Here is a 16,475-nt window from a genome sequence, read left to right as displayed (position 1 = left end):
TTGTGGTTGTTTTACTTCACATTAAAAGCAAATGCATTTATTCCCTTAAATCTAATATCTGATTTGAAAAAAAAAAAAATCAAAATAGCTCTTTTACTTTGAAAGATAAATATTTTACTTTACATTAAACACTAGATACAAATAGAAAGTATAAGAAATTAAAAAATATAATAGAAATACCATAATTTAAAATAAATAAAAAACTTTAAACAATTAAGTGATGCCACTTTAAACCCCTACTTATTGCCGCAAATACTGTTTACCCTTAGATAGATTAGCATTAAACATTAGATCCAACTATATTACTTCAGCAAGTAGAAAGAAACCTTCTCCGCATAATGCATAAGGTGTAGACAACTTCTCAATACCTAACAACAAAATCCAAATTGACTCCTAAAAAATGCAGCAGACACCAAAAGAGATCCAGTATCCTTAACAGTGATAACAATATTTCAATAGACACTTATCTTCCCACATTTCAAGAACAAATGAATTCAACTTAACACACAAAAATGTAATTAAATACTCAAAATAGTACAATATAACACTACTCAACAATCAAACTTTGCACAACCAATTATAACAATTTATAGAACAGTATACTTGTTCTGCTTTTTATTTTTGGAAGAAGGAGGTGAAAAGAGATGTTAGGGCAGCATATTCCTTCACCATTGCTCATAATGTGCAATTTAGCTTGGAACCATGGGAACTAGGAAATCAAATAAGAACCTAATTCAGGAAATTTATATTTTTCATATTAAAAAGAAAAAGAATATATAGAGAAGCTATCGCTTCCATGTCTAGCCAATTGAGGAAGTTTCAAACCAATTTACTTTTGAATAGATATGTCAAATATTTTGATATCAACTGCTGAACCATGAGAAGCAGATCTTACAACAAATTAATGGCCCAAGGTACCATCGGAATATAAGATTTCAATTTTCACTAAAAAAATGAACATGCTAATAGTAGTAAACAGAATATTACTTTGCCAATGATTTGATCTTCCCTCTTTTTCCTCCCATTTATATTGGAGACAAAGTACATAGTTTTCACTTTCTTAGTTATTGTGAAAATCAGCAGACAAGTTTTCACTTTTAGCCGAAACTTTTGGTTCTTAGAAAAGAAATCAATTAATATGGATATTAGAACTGTGGCATCTGGTGGTCAACAGTCAACTATATCATGTAGATGATGGATGACTACCTGCAAGAAAGAAATAAAAATTAAAAATATAATTTCCACATACCTCCCTAAACATTCTTCGCTCCGAAATGATATTAGGGTTTGTGCTCGGATCTTTGAACCATTTAATGGATTTGGCGGCTGCTACATATCCCATAGCATGAGCAGAGTAGGAGTGTCCATGCAAAAGGGCATTACATCTTAAGTTTTCTAAAATAGTGAATGTTGAATAGAACAGTTTATCGAGTCGATCTGGATTCGAATAATATTATTTTGGATTTTGAATTATTTTGGGTTCGAATTTTTTCGAGTTTAGATGATTTTGGATTCAGATGATATCGTGTTATACTAATTTTACATTCGGATGATATCGTGTTATGCTAGTTTTGAGTTTAAGTTAAATTGGGTTTCCAAGATTTTGATTTTTTTAGCCTTGTTTCTTTTTTTAAACAAAATTATTACGAGTGCGTTAAATTTTGAATCAGGATTTAGATTAACTTATCGGGTTAGGTTAAATTTTATAATTAATTTATCTAATTTTATTTTTTGATCTCATAAATTTTATCTAGCAAAATTCTATGTATTTATTTATTTTTAAAATTTTCTAGTTGAAAATCCAAAGTTTAAATTTTTGTGTGTGGACTATCTTCTACTTTATTTTTGCATGGTTGTTTCTTTATTGAATTATCATTTTTGTTTATCTTAATTTCTTAAAAAAATTAAAAAAATTAAAATATATAGATTCATTAATTTTAAGAATAATTAATTTAATTATTTAGTTTACTTATGAAAATGTTGTAAATTAAAGAAAATTTACATTTAAAATAGTGTCATATCGAAATTTATTTAATTAATTTTTTATTATCAATTAAGTTTCTTGACTTTTATAAGAAAACCACTTATAATTATTAATTTAAATTCTTATTTAAAATATAATTTTATTTTCAGTCTTAAATATCTTTTTCCAACAATTATTTTATTTGATTACTTTTATTTATCTTTTTGATATTATACATACATATATATATATATATATATAAATTAGTTATTTTGTTTAATAATTAGCAATTTATAAAGTAATAACTAAGACTAAAAACTTTAGAAATGTATTACAAAATATATTTCTTAAAATTTTAATTGAAAATAAAATATATTTAAAAAACTAGTATTAAAATTAATTATATATGATAATTAAATATCAATAAAATGTTATTTTTATTTTAATAAAGATTTTTATTTAAGTTCATTTTAGATTTTAAATCAAATTATGTTGGTTATAAATTCGAGTATTATCGGATCTCAAATTTTGCTGTCTCGAGTTCGAATTATTTTAAATTTGAATTATTTTCAGTTTTTGAGTATTTCGAGCTTGGATTGTTTCAGTCTCGAATCACTTAAATTTTGGATCACTTCATTTTTGGATTATTTTGGGTTCGCACGGTTACAGTTTCAAATTATTTTAAATTTAAATCTTTAACTTTATATTAAAATCTAAATTAAGAGTCGAACAAATCGGATCAAATTTTTGAATTCAAATAACACTCAGGCATGTAACCAACGTCTATCCTTAAATGTGGGAACTACAAAATTATTGCTCCTCAAAAAATCCTAACTTCTTTTTTTTTTCCTTATTATTTGACCATCTATCATCTTTTAAATTGGAACTTAATTTTTTCTTTTCTTTTATATTATTTTATTTTAATTCAATAAATACAGATTTTTCAAACTTCTTTATTCCTTTTAATATATTATTAGTATATTTTAAATCTTTATTCATGGAATTTTTAATTTCAAGAGTTTATGATAATCTGCCATAGGAGACGTAAAATTTGTCTTTCTGAATATATGCTTAAGATTTAATGGATCTGAAATATTAATAGTAAAAATCTTTTTATCAACTAAAAATAATCGATTTCTAATATAAGATTAAATACATGAACATTTTGTAGCACTGCCAGAGTGCTTAATCAAGCCTATTATCATAACCTGCCAATCACATGTCAAAATGAAAACGTATTCGTGTAATTGCAATCCTAGAATCCATCATCCTCTGTCAATTTGAACTTTGGTAAATGACATAAGCCAAAATGCCACCACTTAAACTATCAGTAGCCTCACAATTAAATCATCTTCATTAGAATGTCAATCATCACTTTCAGGAGTTATTATTGACAGGAAAGCCTAAATATGACTAAAAAAATATAAAACAAGAAAACCAGGAATACCTGCCTATGACACAGCTTATTTATTTAAGGAACCGGGTTGCTTAGCATGTAGAGCTGTGTGTTATGACCAGCAAACCTGATGAGCAGGCAACATGGGCTGCACCTCATGTGAGGTTAGCTTGGATTCATCTTGGGTCATGCCTTGCAGATATCTGCCCATCTCATCTCTTTGTGCTTATTGGGTCATTTTTGACAGGTAATTCCACATTTAAAAAGAACAAGAAAACATAGTTGGATATTTATTACCATTTATACAACTTTCCATGTAAGGCTGTATGCACATCAATCCAAACTAAAATTTGCAGTGACAGATCAGAAAAGTTACAACTATTGTAAATATTGCAGATGAAACTATTTGCTAGTCCAACTAATGATATCATAATGCATTCAATATTTTGATTGTTTAGGGAGTTTCCAGGACTTGAACACATTCTAAACAAGTCAAAAATATACTAAATTTTAAAATTATGCATATCATACAGAACCAAAGTACAAGGAAATCAAAGGAAACTGATTCATTTCTCAATGAACCAAAAACGAGGGCAGGTGTACGCGGAATCAACGTCCTGTCAGAGCTATATCGAAACTTGGATATAATTTTAATGAGCCAACAAGAACAATGAACATCAAGCTTTCTCATTTCAACCAGCTTCAGTAAAATTATATGCAATAGTAAAACATACAGTCATTTATTGAAAACCTTATGCCAATATGCAGGCGCATCAAAGACATAAAATGCTCATATCTATTTCATCTTTAATATTTGGTTTGCAAACTCACACAAAAAGAACATAAGCAAAAGAATCACAGAAAAGAAGCAGGCCTAGATGGTTATATTGCTGCTATAAAAGAATAATTTCCACCTCATATACTATCATTGTGGACTTCACCTTCTTTTTCAATCTTGTCTCAATAATATTAAGAAACAAATTCAGTGACAATAGCTACCAAACCAGCAGAATTTCCCCCCTCCTTCACACCCGTGTTCCTCTTCGTAACTTCTGCTGTGAATCCACCATAAGAGATTCGTTAATGAGTTACCATCATCATGGCCATTCAAGTTTTTGATCTTTTCCAGAGCACTTTCTTTGTCATATATCCCTTCCAGGGCATAGACAAAACCTTTCCACCCTTCACCCACTCCTCCTCTTGCTAAAGCTGGTAATGTCCAATTGACAAGCTCCCTGACGAATCCCACATCAGAAAACAAAATCTCAGAGATAGGCAACAAGGGCAGCAACTGAATTCCAAGCCTACACTCTTTCCAGTCAGGAGGTGCAAACCAAAGACCACTGTCTCTCTTGTTATTCCACAAAACTCCCACCACCCTATTCTCTCTTGTGAAATCTTCTTCATACAAATTATCACCCTCCCTAACATGCCACCATGTTTGTGCAGCATGAATCTCCATGGCAGTAAGCATTGATCCAGTGGCAACAAGATGGGTGTCTCCATAGGCTAATCCCATCAAAGCTGCTGCATAATATGCATTCACTGCCTCACTTGTGCTCTCCTGGTTCCGCCCATCGGCGAATTCTGTCAGTCCCCCAGCCCAAGAATGTAGTTTGTACAAATCAAAGTTCCTCAAACGTGGATAATATGAATTTGACCGTCTGCCTAAGTTCATAAAATCTGCCATAAGAGTATATGCGTGCGGCCTATACTTCCTCCCCCAGAATGGGTCAATTTTAGCGAGAACTGCAATTCCATAAAGAAAGTAACCAATATGAAAATGGTGATCATTATAAACTCCAAATCCAAAATCTGCACCAGAATCAGTTGAACCTTGTTTGGTGACAATTCCACCCCACTTATCATCATACAAGAAACCATTCCCACTATACGTCCCTTCCAACCATGGTTCAATTGTTTCCTTCAAGTACTTCTTTATCTTAGGAATCACATCAAGAAAACCCAACTCCTCGGCTATCAAAGCCAATCTTGCTGCTCTTGCAATCAATTTACCATAAAAATAAGATGAGGTTGTGGTTATAGCTGATGAATTTAAACCCTCAACATCCTTAAAAAGCGCAGACGCAATTTCAGCACATGATTCTTCTTTAATGCCATGAATTGAATGCCAAGTGATTGAAACAGGATCTGACATCAATTCCCACGAATCTCCAATAACACCAACAAGATTACCATCGATACTTCTATATTTAAAATCATTTAAAACAACAACATTTTCACAAGACAAAAGCTTAACATGTAAAGGATGTGCAAGCATAAGCAAATCACCCCACCCTTTCTTTTGCCATTTATACTCTAAACAAAATGGTTTAGTAAAAACTGCATCACCTGAGACTGCATAGCAGGAACTGAACCTGTCAAGAATTGCTTCATATTTAGGGTCAGAATCAGGCAATATAGCAATCCTTATCATGCCTGAAAATCCATCAGAACTAATCAAAGAAAGACTATGTGTCAAATTAATACGAGAAGAGGAATAAATAAGCCAAGTTTGACCGTTATTAAGCTTAGCAGTATACTTAGTGAGTGAATTATTTGGAGTAAATTCAAGAATGGCATGAATAGTTGATATAGAAATTGGAGTATTCCCGGTTATTGAACATGTTAAAAAGGGGCTACCTCTAACAAGAAAGAACCGAAAATTTGAAGAGGGTATATCTAAAGTGACACTAAGATCACTAAAAGATGAAATAATATGATTTTTTTGAGCATCTGGGTTGGTTTTATTCGATGGAGAGATGGTGAGATCAGGAACAAAAACTTGGTACAAGAAAGAAGAGTTATGGAAACGAGATGGGTAGGATATAGAAAGTGAAGAATCAGAGGATTTAATGACATAAGGGTGGATGTACTCTGGCTGATCACCATTTTTAAGGGTAAAATTCTGAAAGAAAGAGTTAGTGGGTAAAGGAGAGGAGAGAAGGGAAGGTGCAAAGAAAAGGGATGGATCAGGGAGGGCAGTGGATTGGACCTTAGGGAAGAGAAATGGAAAAAATGATGGCTTTTGGTGAGAATGGTGAGACATTGTTGAAGGTGCTGGTGGTGGTGGAGATGGAGAAGGAGAAGAAGAAGGGGCTTTATAAGATTGTTGTTTGAGACGTTTTCTGAAGGACTTAGTAATTAAGCTTTTGACTCTTCTCTTTAGTTTTTTCAACATCTTTTGGCAAGTGGGGTTTGAAGTTGAAATTAATTAATTAGGTTGCCACTGATTGATTAGGAGAGGCCAGAGGGAGATAGAAAATGTTTAATTATTTTTTGGGATTTGATGCGGGAAAAGGGAGGAAATGAAGGGAGTCGACTAGGTTGGTTGTTAGTTGTGAATTTTGTATTCAAATTTTAAGAGAGAGAGAGAGAGAGAGAGAGAGTTTGTGTGTTGGCTTTGGCTCTTGAGCTGTAGTTGAAGAAATGGAGGAGGATAAGGCAAGAAGTAGAAGAAGAGGAATAAAAAAGTTGGATTGGAAGTCAAGTTGGAGGAATTTGAGATGAGGGGTTTAAGGAATGTGAGGCTTGCAAGATACTAAAACAGATGTATTGAATCAGAATGTGTAAAGAAAAGGATGAAGAATGTGGGGTTTAGGGTTTATGCTTAAGAAAAAAGTAAGAACAGCCCAGTTCCAAGTCTTTTTCCTTGGATGAAATTGTATATTATTCAATGAATTTGATTATTAATTTAATGGCAGAAGAAAGTGTTGCTCTTGTTACTTGATAGGATTGTATTAAGATGATGAGTATTATTTTTTTTTTTTTTACAATGATTGGCTTATATGAGATTCACATTTTAATTTGGTATCTATGCAATTCAATAAGTTTCATTTAGCCATGAGGTTATTTGATCACTAAAGTGCCATTTGGTTCTTAGGTGGTTTTATAGTTAATTTTTATTTAATTTTTCTTTTGATGGAAAATTATTTTGTTTTTAATTTTTTCCCCATTTTAGGATAAGACTTATTTCTATTTACAAAGATAATGTATTCAGAAAATAAAATTGGCTTTTAATAAAAGCATCCTAATAATGCCTTGATTCTTAATGACAAGATCTGAGCTATCATATATTGAGGACCATTTGCTAAATTTGCTTTCCAATTTCATGATTTTAATATTTTTTATTTATTCAGAATTAGGGTTTTCTTTTTTTCACTTTCATAAATGATACCAATTGATCATTAGACTTTAGATAGACAAAATAATTTCATATTGTCACGATCTCATATGTTGGCCCGTAACCGGCACTAGTGAATGGGTAGGTGTAAGACCACCGAATCCCGTAATAAGCCTGACGCTCACTGACTTAAAAAAAAATCTCATCTCAATTAATGTTATTAATGCCACAATTTATCGGAACTATTGAATTTTACATAATTAATTTGGTCTGCCAGGAAAATTTAACGAGATCCGAAACTCAGAAATTTATAACTGATACATCTACTATTACTACTGCGGAGAATCTAAAATTTTACAAATTAACATACCAAATTAAATACACCACCCGATGACGAAGGAGTCAGGTTACTGAATAAGAGTTGTGGGAAGACTAACAGTCACGAATCTAAAAAAACAGTAAATCAAGACTATCAGTCTCGAGAATGAGTTAAACTCATATATCTAAAAACAATTGCAAACATTTCAATAATACATTTATTTAATTTGAAATAAACTTAAGTCATGTAAAAACATACGTATCATGCCATGCTTAAATTAAATAAAATAATTTTCACACGCTACGGGATGGAGTACTCCAATAGAACCCTAATCCCAACACAAATATCTCGATCAATCTCCATACTGATATCTCGGCTAATCTCAACTCTAATATTCCGACTAATGTTATTCCAATATGACTAGCGTCCAGAGAGCAAAGCTCGATCAGGGTCCTTAACTCCAGTCCGGTCACTTAATTTTCACTATCTACCTAAGCCTTTCGGCTCTCTTATTCCAATAAGACTGGCACCTAAAGAGCAATGCTCGACTAGGGACCTTACCTCTAGTCTGGTCACTTAGATATCCAAATAAGCCGGTGTCCAGAGAGCAATGCTCGACCAGGGACCTTTACTCCGGCAACCACACTCTACTAAGCCTAGAGAGCGATGCTCGACCAGGGCAAATCCTAAACCTTCTCTTTTAAATTTACTCATTTATCCTTTTTCATCACTCTCAGATTTATACCGGAACATTCATCAAACTCTTATGTTCTACTTTCGTCCCATCCCGAGTCAACACAAAATCAAAAAAAATTGTAATGCGGAAAATGAAGCATGCATAAACAGTACATAACCAATTAGTCAAAATATTAGTCATTAAATCAGAGATATCATATAAAATATTTGTATGACACACGTAAGCAGATATATGATTTTAACTCACAGCTTTGGCGACCTCCTAGCTCTGCTCCGGTGCCTCGGTTGGAGCGAGCCGAACAGACGGATTATCGAGACGCTTGATTGCTCGGTCGAATTGCCCCTAGCTGCCGAAGTCCGATCGACGATCTGAACACACCATCGGACTCGAAATGACGAGCTGATGATGATCCCCCTTCCAATTTTCCGATCCGACCCTAGATCATCCAGAGCGATTTACGGACGATCTCGACCATCGATTTTTAAACAAAGTCCGATTGCCACAAAATCGGTGCCATTGCGAAGCTTGAGCTGAGGAGAGTCGGAATACGTCCTCCGATTGTCCATCCACCGCCAGAGCTCGCTAGAAAAGCTGAAAAAATACCGCTGCCATCACCTCGCCGCAACTCTTTCTTCCGGCCATCAAAGCCAACGCCGCCGCCACCAAAAGGAAGCCCTCAGCTCACCGGTCAAAACAAGACCGACCTTGCAGTCAAAGGACGTCGGAATCGGCCGTAACTCCACTGACAGCCACAACGCTTCCCTTTTTTCTTTTTTGCTGCTGTCGCGACGCTGCCGCTGCCGCTGGGCTCACCGGCGTCGACCCTTCCTCTAGCCGTCGCCACCACGCCTCGAGCCGACGGACGGCAGTGCCCTCTCGCCCTCATTCTCTTCTCCCCTCGACGACTTCTTCTCCCTCTTCCTTCTTCCTTCTCTTTTTTCTTCTTTTTTCCTTCCATATCGACTTTTGGTCCCTTAAATTTTTCTTTCTTACCTTTTGGTCCCTCAACTTTTTTAATTACTGTAATTTCGTCCTGCAAAAATTCCAATTAACCTCTAAACTTTTCTTTAGCCTTTCAATTAAGCCCCTAACTAATTAATTTGGGTCAAATTAGAATTATTGAAAATACACAATTACATATATACCCCTGCCGACATATTTATTTACAAAAATACCAAACTTACAAATTTTCATTAAACTCCCAAAATAATAAAATTTTACTTTTAATCCTTATTCCAAAATAAATTTCCAATTTAGTCCTAACATTCAATTAAATTAAATAATCAATTTGCTAAATATTTTTTAACTTAAAATTTAATACCAATAACTAATTAAAATATCCTTTTTCCCCAAAAAATTTCTTTTATAAAAACATCCTTTACAAATTCTTCCAATATATAATTTTATTTATATATATATATATTTGGGAAAAATTTAGAATAACAAAAAATATAATTTATTTCTCAAATAATTTACTTAATTAACTCCTTAAAAATCAAACTAATTGGGTATTGAAAAATAACTCCTTTATTTATCTAATATTAAATTTCAAAATTGCTTTTAAATCATTCCAATTAAATCGAATTAAAATATAATTAAATTAATTAAATAAAATTCATTTATTAATCATTAATAATATTATCTTTATTAAAGAAAAATTCCGGGTATTACACATATCTATGAGAAGGTTCATACATTAAAATCAATTTCTGTTTTCGAAAATGGTGTGGCATTCTATTTAAAAGATAAGATGATCCATAAACTGATAAACCAACATATTAGCCATACATTACATGAATTTATAAAAAGTTTTTGCTTATTAAAAATATTTTAAAGTAATTTTTTTAATTCTAAAAAAATCTTGATTTTTTCTTTTAAGAATATATATATATATATTTCTTTTATAAAAAAACCCATATTAGTATTTCTTTTGAATTTATTTTTCTTAATAATGTTGATCACAATTTCAAGTAGATAATAAAATTCAAAAAATCAAAATAAATTTACAAAATATAAAAAAGTATAAGCACACTTAAATTTATTTCCCATCAGACAATCTGTGAATTTTCTTTTTGTTGGATCGTATCATACGATATTATATCTGTTCATTTTTTTTTCCTTTCTTTCCCATTCTTGAAATATTTTTCAATTTCCATCTAGAAGACTAGGTTAGGAAAATAGGATCCCTTTAAGATTATGAATTGTCAGGGGTTTTCTAACTTCCTAATGATTCCAACTGAGTAGCCTTATTAATCAAATTGGGGCCACTCAAGGGTCTTCCTCCACCTGATCTAATTCAACCAACTTGCACTTTATGTTCTCAATTGAAACAAACTCCTAAACTATCAATTTATATGCGCATTTAGATTCCAAAGGGGAGCATAATAAATGAACAGAGTCCACACCATTTTGCAACACACAAACTAGTTTTTGCCATTTAAGTGTATGTACAAGAGCTCTTTACAGGTTAGAGAAATTGTTGTTAGGATTTATAAAAACATCTTAAACCTCTACCATACTTAGGTCAATCTTAACAACTTGTTCAGAACGTAAGGATTTGTTTGTTACCTTACTATTTGTTTGTACTTTAGAAGCCTCATACATGTTTAGATTCTTTTCATCAACATTGTTGAGCCATATAATAGATCCACCACTATTGTGATATAGAATATCACAGACTATTTTAAGTTGTTGTTCAAGGTTCAACTCACATAAACTTTTGGGACAAGGCTCAAATTTGCCCCTAACGTATAACAACTGGTGCGGATTGGACCTCTAATTTTTTTTAGCCAGTTGCATACAATATTTCACTAAACGGGGTTCTTAAGCCCCTTTTTAGAATGGAGCTGAAGATTGGAAGAAACTTCCGTAAAATGCAACTGGGGTGGCAAATGGTAGGACCTACAATCCAACGGTTTTCCAAAGAAAAACTACTCCCCATCACCATCTCCCCTTCTCTTTCATCACTTTCCTTCTCATAGAAAATAAGGAACCCTAAATTAACAAATTGATTTCAATTAACGTTGACATCGCTATCATCAACAACCACAGGAAGCAATGACACTAAGGTTCTATGAATGTCGAAGGTTTTGGGAATGCCGAAAGTCTTGGATGTCGAAGGTTCTGTGAAGGTTAAAAATCTAGACGTCGAAGATTGTGTGAATGGAGAAAGTTTTGAAAGTGTTGTAAAAGTCCAAAGTGTGAAGATAGAGAAAAAGATGAAATGGAAGAAATGAAAGAGATTTGCAAACTGAAAAAGATGTGGACTGAGCTGAGGAATTTGAAAGCTAGCAAAGAAACAGAAATTGAACAGCTTCAACATGAAAACACGAAGATGAAAAATGATTTTGTTGCCTTGTAAATTGCATTATTAGCTTGGATTGTTTATAGGGATTTGGTGAAATGAAATTAGTTGTGGTAAATTATTTGGAGCAGAACTATTATTTGTGTAATTTTGTTAATGGTTTGATAAAATAAAATTATGACACTTGATTTGAACACTGACTATACACTTAAATGAATTGTTGTAAATAGAAAAAATTTGCTAAACGACAATCATAATCATAACCAATGAGCAAAAAGCAATGACATTGGTATACTGCAGTCAATATTGAGCTAAAGTATCAACACCACTTGCTCACAAGCAAATAACACCAAAGTAGCAATAATATACAAAAGTTACTGGCATCACCTGTTACTGCAGTTAAATGTTGACCAAAAAGATAATGCTTGCTCTAAGGCATAAAACACCAAAGTAGCAGCAAAATAAAAAAAAAACATGGAAGCTCTAAGGCACAAAACACCAAAGTAGCAAAAAATGTAGGAAATGTGCTCCAGTCAAACTAATAATTTATGGTAAACTATTGGTCTGTTGTAGTAGCATCACTAACTATCTTGCCTTTCTTTTTCTGTCTGCCTATTAGTTGCTCTTTTTGAGCTTGCAACTGTGAAGAGGTAATTGCAACTCCTCCTCTCCATTACAGTCCTAGAGGTTCAAATGGCAGGTTAGTAGCAAATGTAACTTTTGAGCTATCTTTAGTGAATTTAATTGTCCTTGTAATGGATGATGCATCCCTTTTCTCTTTGCTTCTTCTGAAGTCTCTTTCACATGGTATTGGGAACCTAGTTTGAGGATCAGTTTCCATTTCCTTTGCTTGTAGATCTTCACTAATTACTCTTTCAGTAGTTTGTCCAGGCTGTGAATATTAAAATGTCAGATGAAACATGCCACAAACTAATATTTATAAGAAAAAAATAAGTATGAAAAGTTCTCTGACATTATAAGTTATTCTTCCTGTATGACATCCAAAACCAGTTGTCCTCCTTGAATTTGTTACACACTATCCTCCTAAGCTTCTTGCAGTTTCAATTGCTGGTGTGCTTGCTGGAGCAGTTGTTGGTGTGCTTGCTGGAGCACTTGTTACTGTACTTGCTGGAGCACTTGCTGTTGTGCTTGCTGAAACAGTTGTTGGTGTGCTAGCTGGAGCAGTTGCTGGTGTGCTTGTTAAAGCAGTTGTTGTTGTGCTTCTTTGGACCGATTCTTCTGTGCTTCTTGAAGCGATTCTTTGTTGTGCTTGGACCGATTGCTATTATGCTTCTTGAAGCGATTCTTCTTGTGCTTGTTGGACCAGTTCTTTCAATGCTTCCTTACATAACTCAATCTCTGCTTTTGTACCAGGATTGCTTCTTTTAAGTACAGCTGCATATGCTTCCAAATAACCAAACTCCACTTTGAAATTCCCATCCATTTCTTGGATTATCATCCTCTTAGCCCTTTTACACTTAGCTAGACTAACATTAATTTTTATCAAGCTCTCTACATCATCTTTCATTTTTTTTATCTTTATTGAAGGATTTTTGTAAATCCTACCCTTGAAATAATTGGCTAAAAACCTAGCAATAGCACTAGGGAGTGAGAAATCCCTAAAGCACCTATGCTCAGGTATTAGTGTCTTTACTGCTAATCCAGGGTTTTTGCCATCTTTTGAAATGAAAAGCACAAAAGGGCAGCTTTCCTTATTTATACATTTAACCTTAAGTCTAAATGGTTCATTTGGATTGATTTTTAGCTTAACACGTAGAGCTACTCCATAGTTTGCTATTACTTGTCTAGCCTCATTAGTATTAGCAAAGGTCATTTCAAGCATGAAATGGCTTTGCCCATCACCTTCATCATATATGACCCTCTCTCTAGGTGCAGACTGTTCATGATCAGTTTTCTTATCACTAGATTCTTCACTTCCATCATTTTCATTTATATTTGCACTGTCATCTTCACCATCCTCTTCCTCATTGCTAATATAGTATGTAGGTCTGGAACTACTAACAAGTTCTTCAGTAACAATAGACTCAGGTTGACTAGCATCAGCTCTATTATTTGGATTGAAATAACTACTCTGTGTAGGCATTTCATTGTTAATGTCTGCATTAGATGCATCCATATCAACATTCCATTCAATTTTCAGAATATTTGGTTGAAATTCTTTGGAGTTATCAGCATAGAAATCTATTTCTCCTACCTAATTGTATTTGCTAATGTAATTCAAAACTCTCATAATTCCCTCACCATCTTCAACTAAATACAATCCATATTCCATTTCTTTTCCAGGTTCAAGTACAAAAATATATTTCACATTTGCATACCCAAGCAACTTCCTATATCTATCCTTAATATATCCATAACAGAGGAAGTCGGAATCAAAATCATATAGTATATCAATATCACCATCTAGATAATCAATTTTTAGATGTAATTGCCATCTACTACCATAGTTAAATCACAGATTCACAACACTAGATATTCTGCATAAAATAAAATAAAAAAATAACTTTAAAATCATTTTCTTATGATAGCAAGCAAACGTAGTGTATACAACCACATATAGCTCAAGTAATAAAGCAATGCTAAAGCAATCACAATACTTAACTCACTTTACACCATATAAGGACCACTATTTCGAAGGGGACATCAACATATAATATTAAAAAGCAATTACAGAATAAAATAAAATAAAACAATGAGACCTACATGTTTCGCTTTAACATACCTGGTAACTCCAACTTGCAAACACAGTATACACCTAAACACAGCCGTAACTCACTTCCTTCCTATATGGTTGAGTGATAATTTCAGTATGTCTTACGGCTAGAAAAAACGAGCTTCAATCGATTGATTTAGCCCTTACAGTTACACCAGGTTGGTTGTTGGGATTCTTTATAGCAAGTTACAATCTCTAGTTAGTACAGGACAATAACTCCCACCATTAATTATTTTTTTATATCATAAGGAAAAGAAGCCTAGCAAACGTGTCCCGCTTTTATTAAGTTGCTTCCTTAAATGTGGGTCCTAGTAATGGTTATATATTTTGAACTTAACGTTCTTCAGCTCCGTTCTAAAAAGGGGCTTAAGAACTCCATTTGGCGAGATATTGTGTGCAACTGGCTAAAAAAAAACTTAGAGGGCCAATCCGCACCTGTTGTTATACGTTAGGGGCAAATTTGAGCCTTTTTCCTAAACTTTTCCACCTAAACTATTTTGCTCTTACCTCAAGCCCTAAAATATCCAAAAGAGGAGGGGGTTTAAGGTGGGCCAATTCAGCTTTAAATGAGAGCCTTTTATTTTTTATGAGAACATATGGGCTCATAATTGGTGAGACATGGTATGGATTTTAGTTCGAGTGTGCCTCAAAATTAGGTGGGAATATAAATTGAGCCAAAATAATAGATAAACTTAAGATGGTAAGAGGGGTCTAGAGGAATTAAAAGTTTTTCCATGTTTGGGTCTCTAAAATGGGCCTAAGGCTGGAATGTCAAAGAGTAGAGAAAAGGAGGCTCACAACTTAAGTGGAAAAAGGATCAAAAGACCTAAAGTTATTAGTAAGAAAAATACTTGAACTATTAGGCTGGGATTTTAAATGTGATGAGTTTGGGCAGCCCATAAAATTCATGGGGAATAGATAAAACAAAGTAGGTATCAATGCTTGTTAGATAAGATTCTTTTTATTTTGATGATGTCAATCTTACACTGGGGTTTTTGCAGTAGCTGTCACTTTCGTTGTACTTGGGGTTGACTCTTCAATTAACATCATTTTACCCTTGTCTTAGAATTCACTCTAATTGCTACAACTCTCATATAAAGCCTTAGGGGGTTGTTTAGTTGTAGAATATATTTTCTATTTTTCCTTTCTAATCTTTTTAGTTTTTAAACTTCCATTCTTTAAATAGAAAATTAAAAATTGAAAGACATGCTTGTTTGTCTAAATTCTTAATCATTTTTATCTTATAGAATTTATTAATGAAATAATTCTATATGTTTTATTTTCTTTAACTAATAACACACTATATCATTCTTATTATATTGATAGTGATTTATTCTAATTGAAAATAATAAGTTTGCTTTATACTATAATCATTAATTATAATGTTTATTCAATTAAAATAAAATAACATTCAATTAGCAAACTTAAAAATAAAAATTTAAAAATTAAAACATACTAATAGCATAAACCAATTGTGGGCAGCGGTTTCGGGCATGCACCCAAGTATTTTTAGCGACTACAGTGCTACAAGGCTTTTCAACTTAATTGAGAACACGCTAACTAGTCACAAAAACTACATGGAGATGGGAGCCGACACTCGGGTAACCAAGACACTTTTACTAATGAGTGACGTTTCTCGATTCCACAAGAAAGCTTACGTCACAAATCTAGAAATGGATCTGAAAACCAACATCCTTATTTGTGTATATGTATCCTTAATTTTGTTATTTAACAGGCTATTTTCTATAAATGGAGCAGTTATATATACACTCAAGTACTACAACATGTGAGGTCCTCCTGAATCTAGCCCATTTTATTAAAGCACATCCCATACTCCAAGTTATTAACCTAACTTACTAATTAATTATGTAGAAAGCCTACTTAGTCTAGCCAATTATAAGTTATACTTTGATTTCCAACTTTTAAGTATAATGGACTA

General features: G+C 33.0%; 1 protein-coding gene across 1 annotated transcript; it reads right to left on the bottom strand.

Moving 5' to 3' along the window:
* Positions 1–4,025: 4,025 nt before the first annotated feature.
* Positions 4,026–6,800, bottom strand: LOC8286625 (ascus wall endo-1,3(4)-beta-glucanase). The gene has a single exon (XM_015726787.3). It carries the CDS (start codon positions 6,538–6,540, stop codon positions 4,342–4,344), a length of 2,199 nt encoding a protein of 732 aa, XP_015582273.2. The 5' UTR covers positions 6,541–6,800; the 3' UTR covers positions 4,026–4,341.
* Positions 6,801–16,475: the final 9,675 nt, after the last annotated feature.

This window comes from Ricinus communis, chromosome 5 (genome assembly GCF_019578655.1).
Source record: "Ricinus communis isolate WT05 ecotype wild-type chromosome 5, ASM1957865v1, whole genome shotgun sequence".
In the NCBI taxonomy this organism is placed as follows: Eukaryota; Viridiplantae; Streptophyta; class Magnoliopsida; order Malpighiales; family Euphorbiaceae; genus Ricinus; species Ricinus communis.
This window is presented reverse-complemented; position numbering and strand designations above follow the sequence as displayed.

Coding starts and splice junctions, on each gene's coding strand:
- LOC8286625 (XM_015726787.3), bottom strand. CDS start 6,540: ATGTTGAAAAAACTAAAGAGAAGAGTCAAAAGCTTAATTACTAAGTCC.